Source organism: Micropterus dolomieu, linkage group LG18 (genome assembly GCF_021292245.1).
Source record: "Micropterus dolomieu isolate WLL.071019.BEF.003 ecotype Adirondacks linkage group LG18, ASM2129224v1, whole genome shotgun sequence".
NCBI classification, from domain to species: Eukaryota; Metazoa; Chordata; class Actinopteri; order Centrarchiformes; family Centrarchidae; genus Micropterus; species Micropterus dolomieu.
This window is the reverse complement of record NC_060167.1, coordinates 31,313,316-31,331,738: the sequence shown is the minus strand read 5'-3', so window position 1 is coordinate 31,331,738 and position 18,423 is coordinate 31,313,316. Positions and strand designations below refer to the sequence as shown.

Sequence of the window (18,423 nt, the reverse complement as noted above, 5' to 3'; positions counted from 1 at the left end):
GAAATTTAATAAAATCACAAGTACACAGTAGAATAACTTGTAGGGTTTTATTCATTTTTCAACCTACAATGAGCATAAACTCAAAAGAAAACATGATCAAAAGCTATGACAAAAAGGTAAAACAGGAATAAGATGTTTACTTTACAGCTACGTACATCAATTTTCCTATCGTAAGAGTGGAATAAAATGAACAGATAATTCACATTAAATGTTACATTACTTAATCCTCAATCTTTACACAATTAAAAACTAGTAACAGATTGGTGATTTTTGGCAAAGTTGATATCCCTCACATACCCTTCTGGGAAGAAAAACATTTTCCATTAACTGACTTTAAATACATCATAGCATTATCTTCAAGTAACAGATACGCAAGGTTTTTTCTTGGAACAATTGTTAAATTAAGTTAAAATCAGATGTAGACAGGGCTATGCAGAGAGATTCAGAGGATGCTTGCAACTCAAAGATACAAATGATTGGTTCACATTTACACTGAAAAAGAAGTCCCTGATGGAGGCTGTAAAACAAAATATTCACATTCCGCTTGCTTAAGTATTGACATGGTAGCAGTATTTTCCCCTTTGCTCGCCCAGGCATCCTCTTTCATGCTAAACAATTCAACACAATCCAGTTTAAAATATTCACCCATACAACTTCCTTGGCTGAGCCTCTCATACGCACGCGCACACACACACACACACACACACACACACACCTCAAAGTCGAGCTCACATTTCCATCTCCTCGAAAGGCGCGTGGGTGTAGTTAAGGAATTCATTCGATTTATCTTTGTCTATCAAAATATAGAATTCATTAATAATACATGGGAGGGCTAAAATACAGAGCAAGTGAACAGAAAACAATAAAAAGCATTTTGTTTTTTGCTGAATACAGTAGCTATAGGACCACAGAGTTCAAAGTTCAGGCATTGTCAGGTTTTGTCCCCAAGGAGGGGGAGAGAAAGATAAAAAGGGTCTTCCATTTAATGGGACTACGCCCTGATTCTCAGTTGTGGGTATAGTTCAGTCTTGATGCCCGATCTCAGATCAGATGTTTAGACTACCCATAACACCCTTCTGCCACTTCATTATGGCCTCATCATCCCATCTTATTATGTCGCTGCTTTTCCGCTCAAACTGTCTGAAATCCCTGGCCAGGTCATCGAGCAAAATTCAGTTAAGCTAAAAAAGAAAAACAAGTATCCGATAAAAATGTGTATCATAGTTAAAACCACAAACTGGGATTTTAAAATTCAAAGTCGTCATCCGTCATGTCGATGGCCCAGGCAAACTTCTCACGCTGGGTTTTGTTGTAGATTTTCTCCACAGGGATGCCCCACTTCTTACACCTAGGAGACAAAAACAGAAAGAAATCAGGATGGGCAAAGTTCATTGTTTGAGCACAACACTCCTCTTTCAATAGCTTTTGCACAAGAAGCAATTCTGTTCTCCCCCCCCCCAAAAAAAATTCTAATATATTTTCAAGAATATTATCCTACCAAGCCACAGAGATGCGAGGGTCCAAATAGTTGAGCTTGGAAGTGCCAAGGGCAATCTGCTTGTTCTCTTCACGGTCAGTCGCCTGCACCTCCAGCTTCATCAGTTGCTCCTCTATCCTCTGAACCGCCTTCTTCTTGGTCTCCACAGCCCTACAGAGGACACATAAGGTTAGACATGTGGTGACCAGGGAGACAACAGTAGTCTATACCAAACCTTTAGATACTTACTTTTTGGATTTTTCATCTCTCCGCACTTTGGCATCAGCCTTGGCGCTCTTCAGTTCTCTCTTGGCATCAGAAAGCTGGTCCCTTTTAGCATCAATCTAAGAAATAAATGACAGCAATTAGTCTAAAGACAAAAGTACAAATGCTGATTATACTTGTGTAACATTAATAATAGGATAATTCAACAGCACCTTTGACATAGTCTGTCAAGTGCTTTCTAATCTGTAAATCATTTTTGGTGAAACCGACATGAAAATCTGGAGTCCGGGCATTTCATGTAAAATTTTTGGCATTGTACCACACTTTTTTTTAATATATATCTACACACACACGGCTACACTTTGTCTTGAATCTCGTTATAGGGAAGTTATTTTGCTTCACACAACGACCAAGATTCAAGAATTTGGAGATGCAACGCCAGTAATCCACTGACTCAGGCTACGGCACGTTACGGCTGCTCCACGGTTTTGATGCGTCCATAGCCCGGCGTCAAAGTCCACTGGAAGCATCTCAGAAGCATTTCTGCAGCGGAGCGTGCAGCCTGCCCCACATTTACTTGTTATTTGTCCTTTTTGTGCATCTACTAACTTCTTCACAGCTCTATGTAACCCCGCTTCGTTCCATCAACTTCAGGCTGCATTTCAGAATCAGAGCATTTGTTTAGATTTTGCTTTTCGTGCTTCTACTACGATTAAGTAGGCTACGTAGTTAAATGATTTGTGTGTGTCTGTTTTAAGTCTCCACAGGGTGTTTTGATTTTAAATTGACTCGATTCTCTACGCTTGATGCGGCTTGCGTCAAAAATAGACCTGCTACCTATTCTCTGCGGAGCGGAGAGTCGCAGCTTCAACCGCGTCTGGTGGACTCAAAAGCATAGACTATAATGGCCGCGATTCGCTCCGGCAAACGCGGTGTAGCCGTAATGTGCCATAGCTTGAGTCAGTGGATTTTAGGGGTAAAAGTCAGCCGAACGAGCACAGCAAACAGGTTACTGACAATTCAACATTAAGTTTTACTTGAACTTAATATTGACATTTCCGAAGCCTACAAATGAAATGTGAGAAAAACCTGAAATGGACGTTAGTTTAACTAAAGAGGAGTTTTCAAAAACAAATGTTCACCTTAGTCTGCAGGTTCTGCATAGACTTCTCAAAGGTCTTCGGTGGAGCCCTCTGATGGTTACACAGGATGGCCACAGCCCTGTTGGCCCTGTTGTAGGACAAGATCTTGGCTGGAATGTTCTCCTCCGCTAGAGAGACGGTGAGTATAATAAGTTGTCTGTATGCAGAATTATTCATTACAGCAGTCCCACATCCAAATGTAATGCAGATGTTTGCATCTTCTACTTAACACTACATGCATAAAAAAAATAAAATAACCAAGCTGGAAGTGAAAATGTGGCGACAGATCCCTTTGACTGCGGGTGTAGACGTACCACTTGTGAGCTCCTTCAGCTGCTGTTGCAGGGTGATTGAGGCATTGTAGGTACGGAAAACTTTGGCTGTCAGACCGTCCATCAGCTCCTGAAGATGCTTGTTCAGAACAGATGTCTGGGGCGAAACAAAGAGCGCAATCATTAAACACTGAAATAAAATGTCATTTCAATTTCCATTCGCATGTTGTGTTTTGCTTACATTCAGGCGATCAAACAGGTCGTCATCAGGCTCCTTGTTCTCCATAAATAACTGAAGGTTCTTAAATACCTACAACAGACAGAACAAATAAATACAGAGGCAGTACACTTACAATAAAATACTGTTGTACAGTCCTTACCCTTTTCTCTACAGGGACTTTGTTGTAGTAGCGGATGGAGTCTTTACCCGGGAAGTCAAACTCCACCACATACTCTTGCCCTTCGTTCTCCGGAAAGAGTTTGATGTGTTCAACTCTCAGCGAGCAGCAGCCCACGGTGTCAGCGGTCTCGCCTTCCTCCTTCTCGTTACCCGCTCTCAGAGCCAGCTAGAGCACATCAGCACATCTGGATTAAAGCCGGCTTACAAAGACATTACCCTCGCTGCAGCTAGTGTTCAAGCACTCACTAAACCCAACTCACAGGTTAGTCATTCTTAAAAAGCAATTACACTACATTAAACTCCCTCAAGCTATCTACACTCGGGACACTACCAATAGCAGTCATGCACCTCACCTTGTCGATGAAGTAGAGTGCCACAGCCCTCTGTCTGATCCTCATCTCCTTAGACTTCCAGTCTTCACGGTACTGATTTCTGATACGGTCCACACATTTCTTCAGTCTACGAGCTGTTTCATACTTCTGCCAATCCTTCTCTCCCTGCAGACAAACAGCATGTGTGAATGAGGCAAGAGTAACTAATGAATTAGATTGAGCTCAGGGGTTTGTCAGAAATGCAGTCATATGAACTCTGATGTTGCATAGTACAGCATGTTCCTGCACAGCAACATACTGTATGTAGCCACTCAACTGTTTGTATTTCAGCGGAGCAACAGATCGGGCCTTGAAATGTCATGATGAAACCAGGAGACAATATGTACAGATGCTACTTCTAGATGAAATTGTCGTCCCCCACACAGGAATGACTAAAGACCCATTTTGTTTTAAACAGGTCAAGAACAGCACATCAGCCTACCTTGATCCTAGAGCTGGGGTTCAGCATGATGTATTTGATGGAGCCTTGAATGTTCTCCGTCCACGACACAAGCCAAGTCACCTTGTTGTCATGACGAACTTCTTTCCACTTAGTGCCTGGAGGAGGCACAGGGTGCTTGGAGTCCCTATGAGGAGCACATTAATAAAACATTTAATCAATATACTCACTTAACACATCATTTCATCAGCATTGTTTTGTTTGTTTTTCCTCCCTAAACAATCATTCACTCACTTGCTGCAGTTGATGATGATGTCTTGAGGCCTGATGCGACGCTTGAGCATGCCCATCTTAGGATGGTCTCCACGGCCACGGAACAGGCCCGGGGGCTCAATGCGGAAGTTAGCAATACGTTCCCTGTGGTTGTCCATGATGCAGAAGCCATACTCCTGCAACAAGCGCTCATTCTCCTCCTTTATTTTCTGCAAAGTGTAGGGGATAAAACAGAACTCCATCTTGTTAGATCAATAACTTGAACAGTGTAAAAACTCTTTCCTGCATCCACTCTGACACCGTTGAGTGCAAAGAGGGTCAAGACTTTTTACAAGTTCTGTACTTAAGTGTGCCAGGTTTTCTTGTGTTGCCAAAAGGCTTTTTGATTGTTATGTACCACGGTTGAATTGCTACTTCAGGGGATCTTCTTTTTGAGTAACTGATTTATTCAGATCCATAATGTGTGGGGATTAGGGAATGTTGAAACGGGGCCTTGGGCTGATGTAGCTCACAAGTGACATTAACCAATGTTGTAAGTTTAATCCTCCTGTGAGGCTGCTAAGTTGGTTTGCAGGTTACATGTAGTAGCTGACCAGTTTATCATCCTTTGTCATGGCCTTCCTGGCTTCAGACTGTGCCTTGAAGTATTCGCTCATCTCAGAAAAGTCGCACTTCTTCAGGTCTGTGATCTTAGCCCTTTCCTCTGAAGTCATTTCCTGCAACAGCAAGCACAGTAAGCTCAGAAACAAATCTTTGAACAATTACTTTACAAGAACACAAAATTTGATATTTGTAGTTGTATCCAGGAAGGTTATTTTCCTACCTTCCGCCAATCTTTAAAGAAGTTTTTGCGGAAGATATCCTTTGTTGTGTACTCATGGTCCAGCATTTTGGCGAAGAACGTGGCCACCTCCTCCGCTTCTGGGCTGAGCTTCATGTGCTTACCTAAAATATGCAAAAACAGATGTTTCGCATGCCGCTGACATGCCATCACGTGGTTCTACAATATAGCCCTTGACTGACGTAAAAGTTGCATGATCCCGTGGGGAAATACAATCTTTACCATCATAGTAAAATTTGACATTGCTAGGAAGAGGCTCGTATGGTGGTGCAAACACCGGTCCTTTGTGTTCCAGAAACTTCCATTTGACACCATCTGTATATCTCTCTTCTTCCCACCTGGAATCAACCAAATAACAATGCCATCCAATGAGTTTGAATATTCCAGAGAAACAAAACATAACTCGATCCAACAATAACACGCAATACATCCATACTCGCCCCATCGCCACACTGATGTACGTGTAGGTATGGTACAACTGGCTGGCACAAATAACTCACCATTTCCACTTCTCCTCTGGCTCTTTCTTTGCTTTCTTTTTTCCATCAGTGACTTCCCCTTTTTTGTTTTTTGTCTTTTTGGACTTCAAGTCCTAAAAAGGGGGAAGAGAAACTATTTGAGTTTCGCTTGCAGGCTGGCAAAAAAAAAAAAAGAGTCAGTATAACAAAAAGAGTCTAGCCTCCCTAGTTCTTCAGGTGCTTCCTCATTTTGTTCTTTCTAAAGTATATTTGAGCGAGGAGGCTTATTGTTTAGAGAAAATCTAAAACCCCAAGTTTGGATTCACCTTACAGCCTTTGCTTACCTCATCTTGTTTCCTTTTCTTGGCCTTCTTGTCATTTTCAGTTTTTATTTTCTTAGGCTTGAATTCAGAGCTGAAAAACACAGTGACCAAAATTGTAGCACAACAACATGGGTTGAGTGAGTACTCTGCTGAAACGAGTATCTGGTACATAAAATGTTTTACGAGTATCAGTAAAATATCCAATTTCTAAACACACACGGGAACCTTAAAGAAAAAAAAAAACGTTCTTACTATTGTAGTCAAAAACATTGCTCTGAAGCTCAATTCTGAGGCTGTTCTGTAAAAAGTTTCTAACAACAAGTGGTGATCAACGGCACCCAATTTCAGGCTTAAATAACTTCCCGTTGGTCCCACCTACGTCCGAGTTACACCCCACCCATTCCGAGTACAGATCATTTAATTTGTTGAACACATAAAGAGAGTGGTTTATTTGTTCATCCCTACTGACAATTATGCAAATACCTTAACCCTATGAAACATAGAAAAAGTGCAATCATATAGGCCACTCACTCATTATCATCATCCCGTTCTCTTTTTAGAGACTTCTCGTGTTTAGGAGAGTGGTAAAAATTATCCTCAGGCTCAGATTTCACATGTGGGGGGCTGCAAAAGAAAATGCACTTAAGATCAGAAACAACTTCATATAAAAATGCAATTGTAGCAACAGTACAGTACTTAATAGAAACGTGGAAGCGAATACATACCTGGCAAAGCCATTTTCCTTTTTGACTTTACCATCAAGGGACTTAATCTGAAATATTTAAACAAAATTGTTAAGGGGGAAAAAAAAATAAAAATGTTAAAGTATAACCTCAATTTGTTATATGAAAGCTCATTGGCAGTCCAGTTGTTGCCAGATATTGTAATTGTGAAGGTTAATAAAAAAATCGTAGCTTTTAAGTATGGGGGGTGGGAGGTACTTTCCTGTAGTCATTTTTTAAATGAGTGGTAGAAGCTAGAGCATCTAAACCATTTATGCATCATAGCCCAGATTGTTGGTCACTCCCATCATACGGTGCTATGCAATAGCTTCGGTCTATGTTATAGACCAGTTGCCCTCAAGATCCACCGTACTTACATACCAGTTGAGTAGACATCAACCCCCCCACCCCAACCCCACAAGCACAGCTTTCTGGCTGCTTGAAGCCATCTGAAGAGATGGAGAAGATGAACCAAAAAAAAGTCAACACATGTAGTGATCCATTTTGTTCCTGTGGTTACGAACATCTCCATGTCCTGATTTTAAAAAGGACAAACCTAACATAAAAATGCATAACCAAAAATGAATAAGCAATACATTTTGCTCGTTCGAATAGATGAGAGCCATGAACATGAGCGCATGATTCAACAGAGTTTATTATTGCAGCTTAATTCATAAAGAACCCCTAAACCACAGCCTTACATGGACAATCATCCTACACAACCACACATGTATTCTTCCACAAATTTGCATGGTAATTCACCTTCTCCTCCTTCCTCTTCTCCTTGTGCTTGTCCTTGTATTTGTCTGTGCTGCCATCTTTGTGCTTCATCTTTTCCTTCTCCTTGTCTCTGTGTTTTTTGTCCGAGGAGTCCCGGTGATCGCTAGAGGGTTAAAAAATAAAATATTAAATTTAGGAGATTTCAGCATTATTATTTATTACAGAAAACACTGCAGTAATCAAGTGGTATGCTTTGTCCACTTTAAGGAAGCCGTACATTTACGAAGATTCTGGAAGCACACACCATACCTGTTGCCATGCTTGGATTTCTCCCGTTCCTTATCCTTCTTGTGGTCCTTATGTTTGTATTCCTTGTCTTTATACTTGTCTTTATGCTTGTGAGAGTCTGTGAAGAAAACAGTGTCACATTCTTAAGTGAACAAGATATTGACTGAAACAATTAATGACTGCCACTTGTGTACAGAATCATACTGAACCTCATGTAGGAATCAAAGACAAAGTGCATTCCCCTCAACCAGGTGATAATGTGGACAGGCTAAGAAAGGCAATGATCCACATAATATAGGAAGTCCACCCACATAATTTTAGTTAAGTCTAGCTTAAGTAAAAACATGACGTAAAATAGCTACACAATGTCTGGCCATGCACCACAATCTGAATGTCATGCCTTGTGTAGACTGAAAATCTATTACACAGTAGCACAGCACCTCCTACTGTCCGTATCAGCCTCATTGTTTGAGACAATACGAAACAAACAGGTTGAAACATGCTAGAGCACAAAGTAGACTTTCACCCTCTTTAAATATGACAGACACAGCTGAAGAGAGAGAGAAAAAGACTAAGTGTATGAAAGAGCAATAACCCAAATTTAAAAGACGACACCTAAATCATTACAACAAACACCAAATCACATCTGTGTGATAAAGTGAGCCCATGGCTATAGACCTGGTCTTAAGCATAGCCGACAGTCCTAGAAACAAGCTGCATGTATTCCCCTGCCAGTGTAAAACACACAACTCTCATATTCACACTGAAAAGGTTCGACTTACTCAAACAATCGCTAAACCCACAACAGGACTTGGAGCTTTACTTTGGTTGTTCCATCACTGTAAACTAGTTGTCTTTGTTCAGCCATGATGACAATTTGATTTGTATTGTCCTCTCACATGTAAGCCGAATCACTGTGCGATACATTTAAATCACCCTGCCCTTTTCCACTCCATTAAGTTACTGAAGACTCAAGTCAGTTAACAGCCTGTTATGTTATTGACTAGTGAACAAGTTGTGCTAAACAGTCCAAAATGTTTGCATATAGTAAAGTATGTGCTAGTTAATGGTTGAGAGTGATGACAAATGCCAATCTTGCTTGTTAATCTTATGGAGTCAGACTGTTCAGTCCAGTCTGAAGGAAATACCACTCGGACATAAAGGGCCTTGGCTTCACTTCCAGTTGTCAATCAGTAAATGTTATCCCATTGCTAAAGAATGGAAACCAAATAAGTGGCCTGGTATAGTTGTCTAGATAATCTTTAACAATATGGATGCACAGGAAGTCAAACTCAGATAATCAACAACAATCATCATCATCTTCCATGCGTGGATACGGAGTATCTTATAAGAAGGCTGAACAATTTGTCTGAAATCTGGCATATTTAAGATTTTGTACTAGGTAGTCAAGTGTTTACAGTGTATATCATAGTAACTGACTTAAACAAAATCTAATTTTTGAGGTATGGATTATTGTCACTGTGTTATATGCTTGATATAGGTTTCTAGAGCTTAAACAGACAAATGATAACTTTGTACTGTCTACTTTTAAGATATTGTCCAGACCCTCTAATATTTAATACCTCGTTTAACTTACAATGTGACAATGAATTAAAGTTAATGACTTGTGTTGACTGTTGAAATGTGGATCCAACTTAAACGGTCCACTTTCTCCTAGCATGTTGAAATGTCAAGTCCCTGTAGCTATAATAAAAAATAACTTTAGCTATGAAAAGGCGTTTAAGACCGCGTATAATAAAATCTTTGTCACCACATGGGATCTTTATGAAGCACTATGCTTTCGCATTTCTCCACCACACAGCCATCTGCACTTCACAGCCTGGGTTCAGCTTGCAGTACAGTCAGGCCGCTACACCGAAAAAGAAAATGGCGCAGAGACTAAGTCCTCAACCCCCAAACCCTCACTTTCAGATGGGAAATGTGGTATTAAATGCGAACCGAAGAGAATTTTTAATACGATAAACTGATAAAACACCTCAAGGTGTGTGCCAGTAATGATTCGAATCGAGAAAATAGTAGGCAGAACAGCTTTTATTAGACCTCCCTTTTGAACAATAGGCGCTTGTGAGTGAGACAGAGGACTTAGTCTCTGGACGCCATTTCTGTCCTCTACTGAGAACTAACGTAACGTTACATTTGAGCAGTGAAGACATGTCAGAGTTAGAGGAAAATCCTCCTGTAAACTTGTTAGCTTCATGTCATAAACTTACCATTGAAACGGGAGCCACAGTCAATCTGAAAAATGAAAAACAGATGAATGTTAAATTTCGCAGTAGCTAACTAGCCGGCTAACTAACTTTGAACTTGCTGGATGGCACAGCGACAGTTTGTTAGCTACCCAGCTAGCTAGGCTAGCTTGCTACGCTGGTAATATGCCTTGGCGACTGATACCGAAGCCGCTACGGCTAACGTTGGCTACAGCTAACGCCAAATTAAATGTAGCGTTACCCCACTTTGTCTTGGAGTTTGTGCTTAGCTAATCAACCCTGAAAGCTAACTAGACATCGCCCTTGCCGTAATAGTACATATACAAATGTAATGAAACGTGTCAGGGGGATGTTAGCAACAAAATTAGTTGAGTTACTGAGTTGGGTTACAAACAGACTCGGCTAACGCGCGCTAGCGGGCACTATTCAGTTAGCCAAGTTACCTTGTCACACCAAGCAAATAAAACGTTAGCAAAAAATGTACCCGTTAACCACCAGTGATGACATGACTAGATAAATTTAATATTACCTGGCCCTCGCTGTTGGAATGGTCCCCACTCATTTCCTACGCGTCTTTGATTAGAAAACCAAAACTGACAAACGTGTAGGGTTACCACACACCGGCTAGGAGATGCAGGCAGAATGAAAAAGACACCGTTGTGTAAGAGATGTTTAAGTCCCAGTTGTACACTAATACGCATGCGCCATAATTTAAATGGAAGCGAGCAGTGTAGCTCCTCCTCTTCACAAAACGTGTTGCTCCGTAGGCCCATGATTTTTATATACAGTCTATGCATGATGAGACACACCGTTCAGTGGGAGGTACACGTTGCTCCAGGATCACTGCAATACTTGTTTATCCGTTTATTTGTATTCACTTAATCTAATAAGTGACTGAGAGCAAAAGGAGAAGCTCGTATATTATTAATAATAATCAGATTTTTTATCATGTCTGAGGAGGTCTGTCCTTTGAGATACAGGCCTATGCTCTTGTGAACTTACCCTTATATCATTTAGTGAATATGCATATCAAGTAATTCGACTGTCTAATGGCATAGCTGAAACAAATAACAGAAATTGACATACATGTTGAGTGAGCTTAGTCAGCCTTCAAGACCTTGGAGTGGTGTTGTGCTTTTAATTATTTCAAAATTGGTGTAGGCCAGAATTTGTGGTTCGTAAGAGACAGGAGCCCATCCAGCCTATCATGAAACAACTCAAAGGCTCAGCCTTAAGTTGATAAGAAAATTCAAAGTAGAATGTATGGTTCAGAATAACCACCTGAAATGTCCTAAAAAGTAGGTTTCTGTCTCATGCCAACTGGCCTTGGTGATTCTTTCTATATCAATAAAAATGTGTAGTCTTTCAAGGGGATTCCCAAGATGGTTGACAGGTGACCACTGAACAACTTAAAATCAAATCTGAAACACAGGAAAGAATCTAATAACAGCAGTGGGTTTTTTTATATGATTCTTGTTATAGGCTATTATTGAACACATTAATATTTCTGAATGTTTTTCCATCAACATATTTTCCTCAGAGGTTATGAGTATAATGTACATACTGGTTGATGGGCATGCATACATACATACATACATACAGGTAATGAGAAAAAAAAAAAAGTATTTCTCAGTTAGGGATGCAAGCGACTTGATGGTAGATCTGATTGAATAATGCTCAAGGCAAACTCATTTTGTCCACAAGAGGGTATCGCAATCCAAAATATTACCTATTAAGATTAACCTGTTCTCACAGAACCCTAAAGCACTACTGTTGACTCAGATATAGTTCTTAAACTTTATCTTAAAGAGTTTAGATGTAGTTGATTAAACAGATCAAAATGCATTATTCCACAATGTAAAAAAAAAAGGCTGCTAAGAAACATGATAGATGGTGGTGTACCGTAAGGAGGTTTCGTGTGATTAAAACTAAAAGAAATATTGTGCCACATCTAAGCTATAATTGTGTTTGCCTGATTGTAGTAAAATACAGTTCTTTTTATTGTATAGTACTATATTATAGATCTAGCAATGTACAACTGACAATCCAGTTAAAATTTTCACCACCACACAAACATGTCACCAAGTGCTTCAGTGGACTTCATTTGTATGTTGCCTGGTAAATTAAATTAAAGACAGGAAAACAAGTGACAGGCTACAATTTCTTTTAAAACTCTTAGTATAAATAATCAGTGTAATAACAGCAAGACATTCAAGAGATAAAGACATTTCTGAACTACAATATTCTTTTGCTCTTCAACAATACTTTACAAACATCCATTTCAGTTCCTGCTGTTTAGATGTCACAAACACAAAATCTTGCTGATTAAGCAGAGATGCAAGGTTACTAAGGCACTGTTATGGGAACATTGTCTCCTCGCCCTCACATGCGTTTAAGACTCCTGATGGTTTGGCTTTGAAAGTGGCGTGGCTGGGTTCTGGTATAAAAACATGTAGGAGTCACACAGCAGCCTGCGCACTAGTTCAGGAGCCTGGGAGGGGTTAGCCCGAGCCAGCTCCTCCTCTGGCTGGGACAGGAAGTCACCCAGCTCCGGGCAAGCTCTGATCTCGGGAATGTTGTAGCCACGTTGATCACCACCTGTAAGGAAGGGTGGCCCTAAAGATTAGACATCAGCTCAAGAAGAGATAAAGACCAGTCATAGACGTCAGAGTGTGGCTTTATCTAATACTGTCGAGGCTTCACAGTTAACACAAACATCAATAAGACTGTTTGATAATGCTATAATGCCATTTAGACTTCTTACTCAAGCCAAGAAACAACCTATCGATTCAAATAAATAAGACAAGGTGAAATCTTTCTTACCACATCTGTCAGCCATGCTGTCAAAGAAGAGCCAGGAGTGAGGATTAAGGCCATATTTGACAAAGGACACATAGTGGCTGGTTTGAATGCAGAGCACAGCAAACAGCTGCATCGTGTGCCTGGGCACAGGATTATCAGAGGATACTTCTGCTGGTACTGCTAGAGGTTTGGGGGAGTGACCCTGCCGCGAGGAATGAGTGTGCACCTTAAAGTTAAAAAAATAAATAAAATAACAATAAAAAATTGTTTTATACTTTAGGTTTAGTCCGCGGGATATTTGACATCTAAAATGGCCATCTGGCTCACCTGTGTGTTGCAGACAGTGCAGTACTGTTTGATTCTCCCTGGCTGCAGTTTGCGATCTGTTAGACACTGAAGACACTCGTATTCTGCCAAATGCCCACAGACGAAGCATTCCCTTGGAGCTGAAAAATAGGTGAGCCGTAAATATCTTTAAGCTCTGCAAAAACAGTGTATTAAAAACAAGTATTCCAATAACAACCAATAGGATTTAAATCAGTGCCGATTATGCCTGTTCCTCACAGTTGTAAAGGAGATCTGTGATGTCTAGCTCAGTGGAGGGAATGATGTGAGAAAACATCTTATACTTGTTCCCAAACCTTGGCATCTGAACCATGAGACAGGACGGCATCTGAGGGACAAACAGGAGAAGCAACAGTGGGATTACATCATTGAACCGAGGAACACTTGGAAAAAAACCCACTAGGGCCTTTTTTTTCCCCCCCTTTTAAGAGGAGCACACGCTCACCTCTTCAAACTTGAGGTCACTCGACAGACAGGATGTGTCCAGCAGCTGTTGCACGGTGGGCATCTGTCCCATTTGTTCTTTTTCCAGAAAGATCTGGAAGGTGTAGGCGCCCTGAGATGTTTCTTGTCCCGATCTAAAAAGAAAAAAAACAAACAAAAACTTAACTTCACACAGCCAAATAGGACAGGATGTTTAATAATGGGTGGCTCAGCGTCTTACCTGAGCTTGAGCAGCGGCTCCACGCAAAGCACCTTCTGAAAGAGGAGCGTGATGAACTCCTCTGGGTCTGCAATGAAGCAAAGCAAATGAAAACATAACTGTAAACTGGGATTCAGTATATTAATGTTGCAATGACTAAAATATCTATTGAAATATATTTTAAACAAAGTATGTTTCAATGTATGGGTGAGCACCTTTTTCCTCTGTTCGGAAGGTGTCGCAGCCGAGCTGTTCACGGAAATTCATCACACTCTGAGCAGGCACAAAGCCTCGTCTGCAATAAATACATTAGCTATCAGTAAGCAAACAAGAACTCATACACTGCATACACCAGAACAATCAAATGTTCAAATAATGTTCTTGATGATAATACAAAGCAGTAGTAAAACAGTCTTGAAGACAGACTTTATACCTGCGTAAACAGTTGACTATTTTTCTAAGACTGCAGGTTATGGGTTTCTCTGTGTCAGCAGGCTTCTGGCAGATATGCTCCAGGGTCACAGATGAGCTGAACAAACTGAAGAGAGACAATCACATTGTTTTATCAACTGAACACTTATCTGAATACAGTTCACTGTGCTCATTTAGTTGTACATGAACTTCCCCAAATAAAATTACTTTAGATAGATAATGTGAGATTAAAGTCAATCGGAGTTGAGTTTTCAGCGGCACTTGAGGAACACATGCCCTGAGGGGACGGGTTTTACCTGAAGAGTGTGGCATCAAGGTAACAGGAGTTGAAGTGACCCTGAATCCCTTTCATTTTTCCCACTAACAAAGACGAGGCCTCTGATTCAGGGATAGGTGGCGTATCTTTGTCTGAGTCCTCAAATGGAGAAACTGAAAACAGCAAGCAAACATCCAAACACAGACATTGCTGTTAAATGATATTAACACATTTCACCTGTAGCATTAGATTTGAGAACCTTTGTATTCTGCAACAGCTTAAATCACACAGGCATTTAAGGATAATGATTAATCTGCTTTTCTAAAGCAGGAAGTTCACAGGACTGTCAGGCATGTTCCTCTGTGTCATAAACCGTGCATTGTTTGAGGTGTCATTGCAAACTTCTCTTCACTAAATCCAGAAGCAGAAGGGTGTGAAAATGAAGTCAGTTAAACTAATTAGAAAGCATGATTTGTGCAAATTTTTTGGCCACTTGTACAAAATCCAAGTGTGACACTTCAACAGGATGCAAAGTTCCTCAAAAGTGATGCAGTGAAGTTGTGTTGAATGAAGGAGTTAAGAGTGTCTTCAGGCAAAGACTTATACCCCCAAGGTGTTCACTGAACGACACAGGAGATAATTCCTGCTGGTGGCAAACTCATCCTCCTTTGTTGGAAATTTACATGTTGTGTAACTTCTGACATATTGCAATACAACCCCCCCCCAAAAAAAGTTCAGATGTTGCAAAATATCCTGTATCAATTCAATTTTGTGCAGTGTACTGCTCAGTCCACCACAGTTCAGAAAAGATCATTCTAAAGTTAAGCTAAATGCTTACTTTTATTTTGTACAAGCAAAATTAACACTGGTAAAAGTTACAAGTTACAATTTTACATGACTGAAAAAAAACACTTCACATTGAGCATTCATTTTTATAAAATGTGTGTAAATTTGAAATGCTTGTGCATGCGCATCCCACAAAACTAGGAGAATTGTCTAACCTGGACCCGCTTCAGTGGGTTGGTGGGTCTCACTTCCTGTAGAGGAGCAGAAGAACCTGCTATCGGGGCTGCACTTTGTGACAGGAACAAACAACCCCCTGTTCCCTTTGCAGGTGAAATACCTCTGGCTTCCGTACTTCCCATCAGAGCAGCCGTTCACATCATAGTCCTGAAACAATGAAAACCAAATCAGATATGGAGGTGTTTTGGATACCTAAAGCAGACACAAAACTTAACTGTACAAAAGATTAGTCACTCACCAATTCAATCCCAGCCCATTCATCTGTCTTCCCTCCAGGGACCCCCAACCACCGGACGACTCCATACACTGTGATCCCTGTGTTGGACACCACCTCCACCATGGATCCCACCTCAAAAGATGCATGAGACGTGCTCGAACTTTGGCTCTGAATGACACTCTGCTCTGTATGGTTCTCTCTCACTTGTCGTGCACGAGATCCTACATTTGGCATGGAGTTGATGCGAGTCACCGCTTTTCTGTTCAGACCTGCGGAGAAGTGTGGAGGGTGTGTGAGGACGGGGAGGTTGGTGGTTAGAAAGTCATGTGACATTTTTTGAGGGTTGTCACATGCATCAGATCAGATTGCAGGTGGCAACATGGCACAGGTGTACACATGAGGTATGTGACAGCTCAGAGAGCACAATGTGCAAAAATCACCATACCATAATATTTTACATTCCAGAGAAATGGGACCAGTTTTTCCAGTTATGTACTAGGACTGCTTCTTCAGCGCCCCCTCCGTAGTCACAAGTGTTTTCTCAGAACTATTATTTGGAGGTTGGAAGGGACGGGGGTTGGAGATTATGTTTTGAACCCCCTCCACCAAAAAAAAAAAAAAAAAAAAAAAAAAAAAGGATTCTCAGTAGGATTTTTTTAAAAGTGATTTAGTTTTCATCAACCTGGGACACCACCACCAAGTACCTTGTGGTTCAGAAATGTCACACGCTGACTTTGAAAGAGGCAGGTGAGCTGTGACTTTGACCTGTTTACTTACTCCCACATTGGCTGTCTTTCCAGTGCAGTCCGAGGGGAACGGAGTAAGATGGGACCACCTGGACGATGTCAGCAGCACTGAACAGGGGCAGAGGAGCAGGTTTCTTGGATGACAAATTGTCATCAATGTCCTACAAGAGAAGACAAAGAAAAACATGTAACTCTATCATGTACTGTAACACAGATAAAAGCTCTTGTGCGTGTGTACATTTTGCCAAGTCACGTATCTCTGTGGCAATCTTTTGACCGATACTGTAAATACACAAAGATCACAGGAGGTGATATGATCACCCTTGTCTGATTTTTTCAGGTTCTATTAGGGTGCATGGGTAATTATTATATAAAAACCTGATAATTGCGCTATGCCACTACTATCTTGTTCTTTACCCTCACCCCCCCACCCACACACACACACTTTGATACTGCAAGAGCCATACAAACAACTCTACCCACCACAAATTCCACCTCAAAGCCAAGCATGTGCAAGTCGTCTTTGTTCTCCTTCCTCCCAATTAGCATCATATTCTTCACCAGCCCGGGCAGGTGTCCCTTCTTGTGCTTGACCACCACCAGGTCATCCTGAGACAGCTCACAGATGGCTGAGAACAGCTGCGGGTTACACAGCAGCTCAAGGCGTTTGCTTGCGGGGGAAACGAAGAGCAGTAGCTGGGCTTGGTGGCGGGTCAGAGGGTACGTGTCCTCCCTCCTCACGATGCCTCCGGTCTTGGGGCTCCCTGCGTTGCTGCAGCCAGAGTACAGCAGCCCCATCAGCTCTCCGCCCTGCGTCTCTGCCTCCACACGGCCGACGCATCCTCGGCAGAAGCCTTTCCTCGCCTTCCCGCGTATCACGATGAAGAACTTCTCCTTTCCCACAGTTTTGGGCTCCATTGAAACCCTTTGTAAACCTTCACCAGTATAGTCTGTTAAGTCGTTTTGAAACAGGTACTGTGCTTATAGAAGCAGTTAACCTGTGGAAATACAACAGGAGCACATTGTTACATTGCGGACTAACAATAGCTCCTCGCGAAGGTTGCTTAATGACAAAGTTGGGAGAAAAGAAATTACACAGGAATTTCGAATAAAAACCTGATTTCCAGTTTAACAGTAGGCTATTCACCATGCCTCACATATATTGCCCACAATTAGCAAAACTGGAGCAACTTTAAGAATGCAGCCAAAAGAATGTGTGTTGTAAAACATAGTTTCCCTTAAGTCCCTGCAAGATATAGTTTCAATATGGAAACTCCCCGTTTAAATAAACACCTGCTATGTAGCAGTACTCTTAACTCATTTTGTAATCATTAACATTCATTAGAGTTGATTTTGCCTTTGAAACAACAGATACTGCATTACTTACTGTTTTTATTCGTCAAGAGCAATAAGCCAGCTCCGCGACCAAACTCCACCGTTTCCACACGTATTAATTGCGCACAAAAGCATGGGATTCCCGCAGCTACAGATTTCTTCCTCTTGAATTCTACTGAATAGGTGAGGTAACCTGCAATCATTTAAATGCTGACCTGCCATGTGACCGACAACGCCCACAAAGTAGCCCAATCTCTCCGCCCTAAAACTGTCCTCCCAGCGAGATTTCCGCATCCACACATAACTGTAGATTTGATAAGAAAAAGGGGAGGCAATTGTTGGCTGTATCACTCAGCTGCAAGTGGAGGGCTAATTTGACATGCAACACCTGCACACCGATAAGACCACTGCACAGTTTAAGAGTAAACTCACGCTAAACTTTAAATTAGGGTCTAGATTAAATTCATTCTTTTTCTTTAACACA

The 18,423-nt window shown here is 41.2% G+C and overlaps 2 protein-coding genes across 3 annotated transcripts; both read right to left on the bottom strand.

Annotated features, from left to right (window-relative positions):
- Positions 1-33: 33 nt before the first annotated feature.
- Positions 34-10,819, bottom strand: top1a (DNA topoisomerase Ia). The gene is made up of 21 exons (XM_046076593.1): positions 10,670-10,819; positions 10,144-10,168; positions 7,934-8,030; positions 7,667-7,787; positions 6,908-6,954; positions 6,714-6,806; positions 6,204-6,273; positions 5,902-5,993; positions 5,624-5,739; positions 5,384-5,505; positions 5,154-5,276; positions 4,582-4,769; positions 4,330-4,474; positions 3,870-4,013; positions 3,497-3,682; positions 3,358-3,426; positions 3,159-3,273; positions 2,845-2,972; positions 1,727-1,821; positions 1,499-1,648; positions 34-1,348 (listed from the first exon to the last, which is right to left on the bottom strand). The coding sequence occupies exons 1-21, from the start codon at positions 10,700-10,702 to the stop codon at positions 1,246-1,248; spliced, it is 2,262 nt and encodes a 753-aa protein (XP_045932549.1). The 5' UTR covers positions 10,703-10,819; the 3' UTR covers positions 34-1,245.
- A 1,468-nt stretch (positions 10,820-12,287) lies between these two features.
- cyldb (cylindromatosis (turban tumor syndrome), b) lies at positions 12,288-18,212 on the bottom strand. 2 transcript variants are annotated; one of them, XM_046028718.1, is made up of 14 exons: positions 17,992-18,212; positions 17,088-17,602; positions 16,636-16,765; positions 15,880-16,127; positions 15,620-15,788; positions 14,659-14,791; positions 14,364-14,468; positions 14,146-14,225; positions 13,952-14,018; positions 13,733-13,865; positions 13,507-13,615; positions 13,270-13,388; positions 12,964-13,144; positions 12,288-12,738 (listed from the first exon to the last, which is right to left on the bottom strand). In XM_046028718.1, exons 2-14 carry the CDS (start codon positions 17,520-17,522, stop codon positions 12,533-12,535), a joined length of 2,115 nt encoding a protein of 704 aa, XP_045884674.1. In that variant the 5' UTR covers positions 17,523-17,602; positions 17,992-18,212; the 3' UTR covers positions 12,288-12,532. The 2 variants fall into 2 exon arrangements, with proteins under 2 accessions (XP_045884674.1, XP_045884673.1); XM_046028717.1 differs by having other exon boundaries at positions 12,964-13,168; positions 17,992-18,204.
- Positions 18,213-18,423: the final 211 nt, after the last annotated feature.

Coding starts and splice junctions, on each gene's coding strand:
- top1a (XM_046076593.1), bottom strand. CDS start 10,702: ATGAGTGGGGACCATTCCAACAGCGAGGGCCAG. Junction 5,994..6,203: donor AGAAAAGGAAACAAGATGAG/GTAAGCAAAGGC, acceptor CCCCCTTTTTAG/GACTTGAAGTCCAAAAAGAC. Junction 5,277..5,383: donor TCTTTAAAGATTGGCGGAAG/GTAGGAAAATAA, acceptor TTGCTGTTGCAG/GAAATGACTTCAGAGGAAAG.
- cyldb (XM_046028717.1), bottom strand. CDS start 17,522: ATGGAGCCCAAAACTGTGGGAAAGGAGAAGTTCTTCATCGTGATACGC. Junction 14,792..15,619: donor ACCCACTGAAGCGGGTCCAG/GTTAGACAATTC, acceptor TGCTGTTTTCAG/TTTCTCCATTTGAGGACTCA. Junction 12,739..12,963: donor CAGCATGGCTGACAGATGTG/GTAAGAAAGATT, acceptor CCTTCCTTACAG/GTGGTGATCAACGTGGCTAC.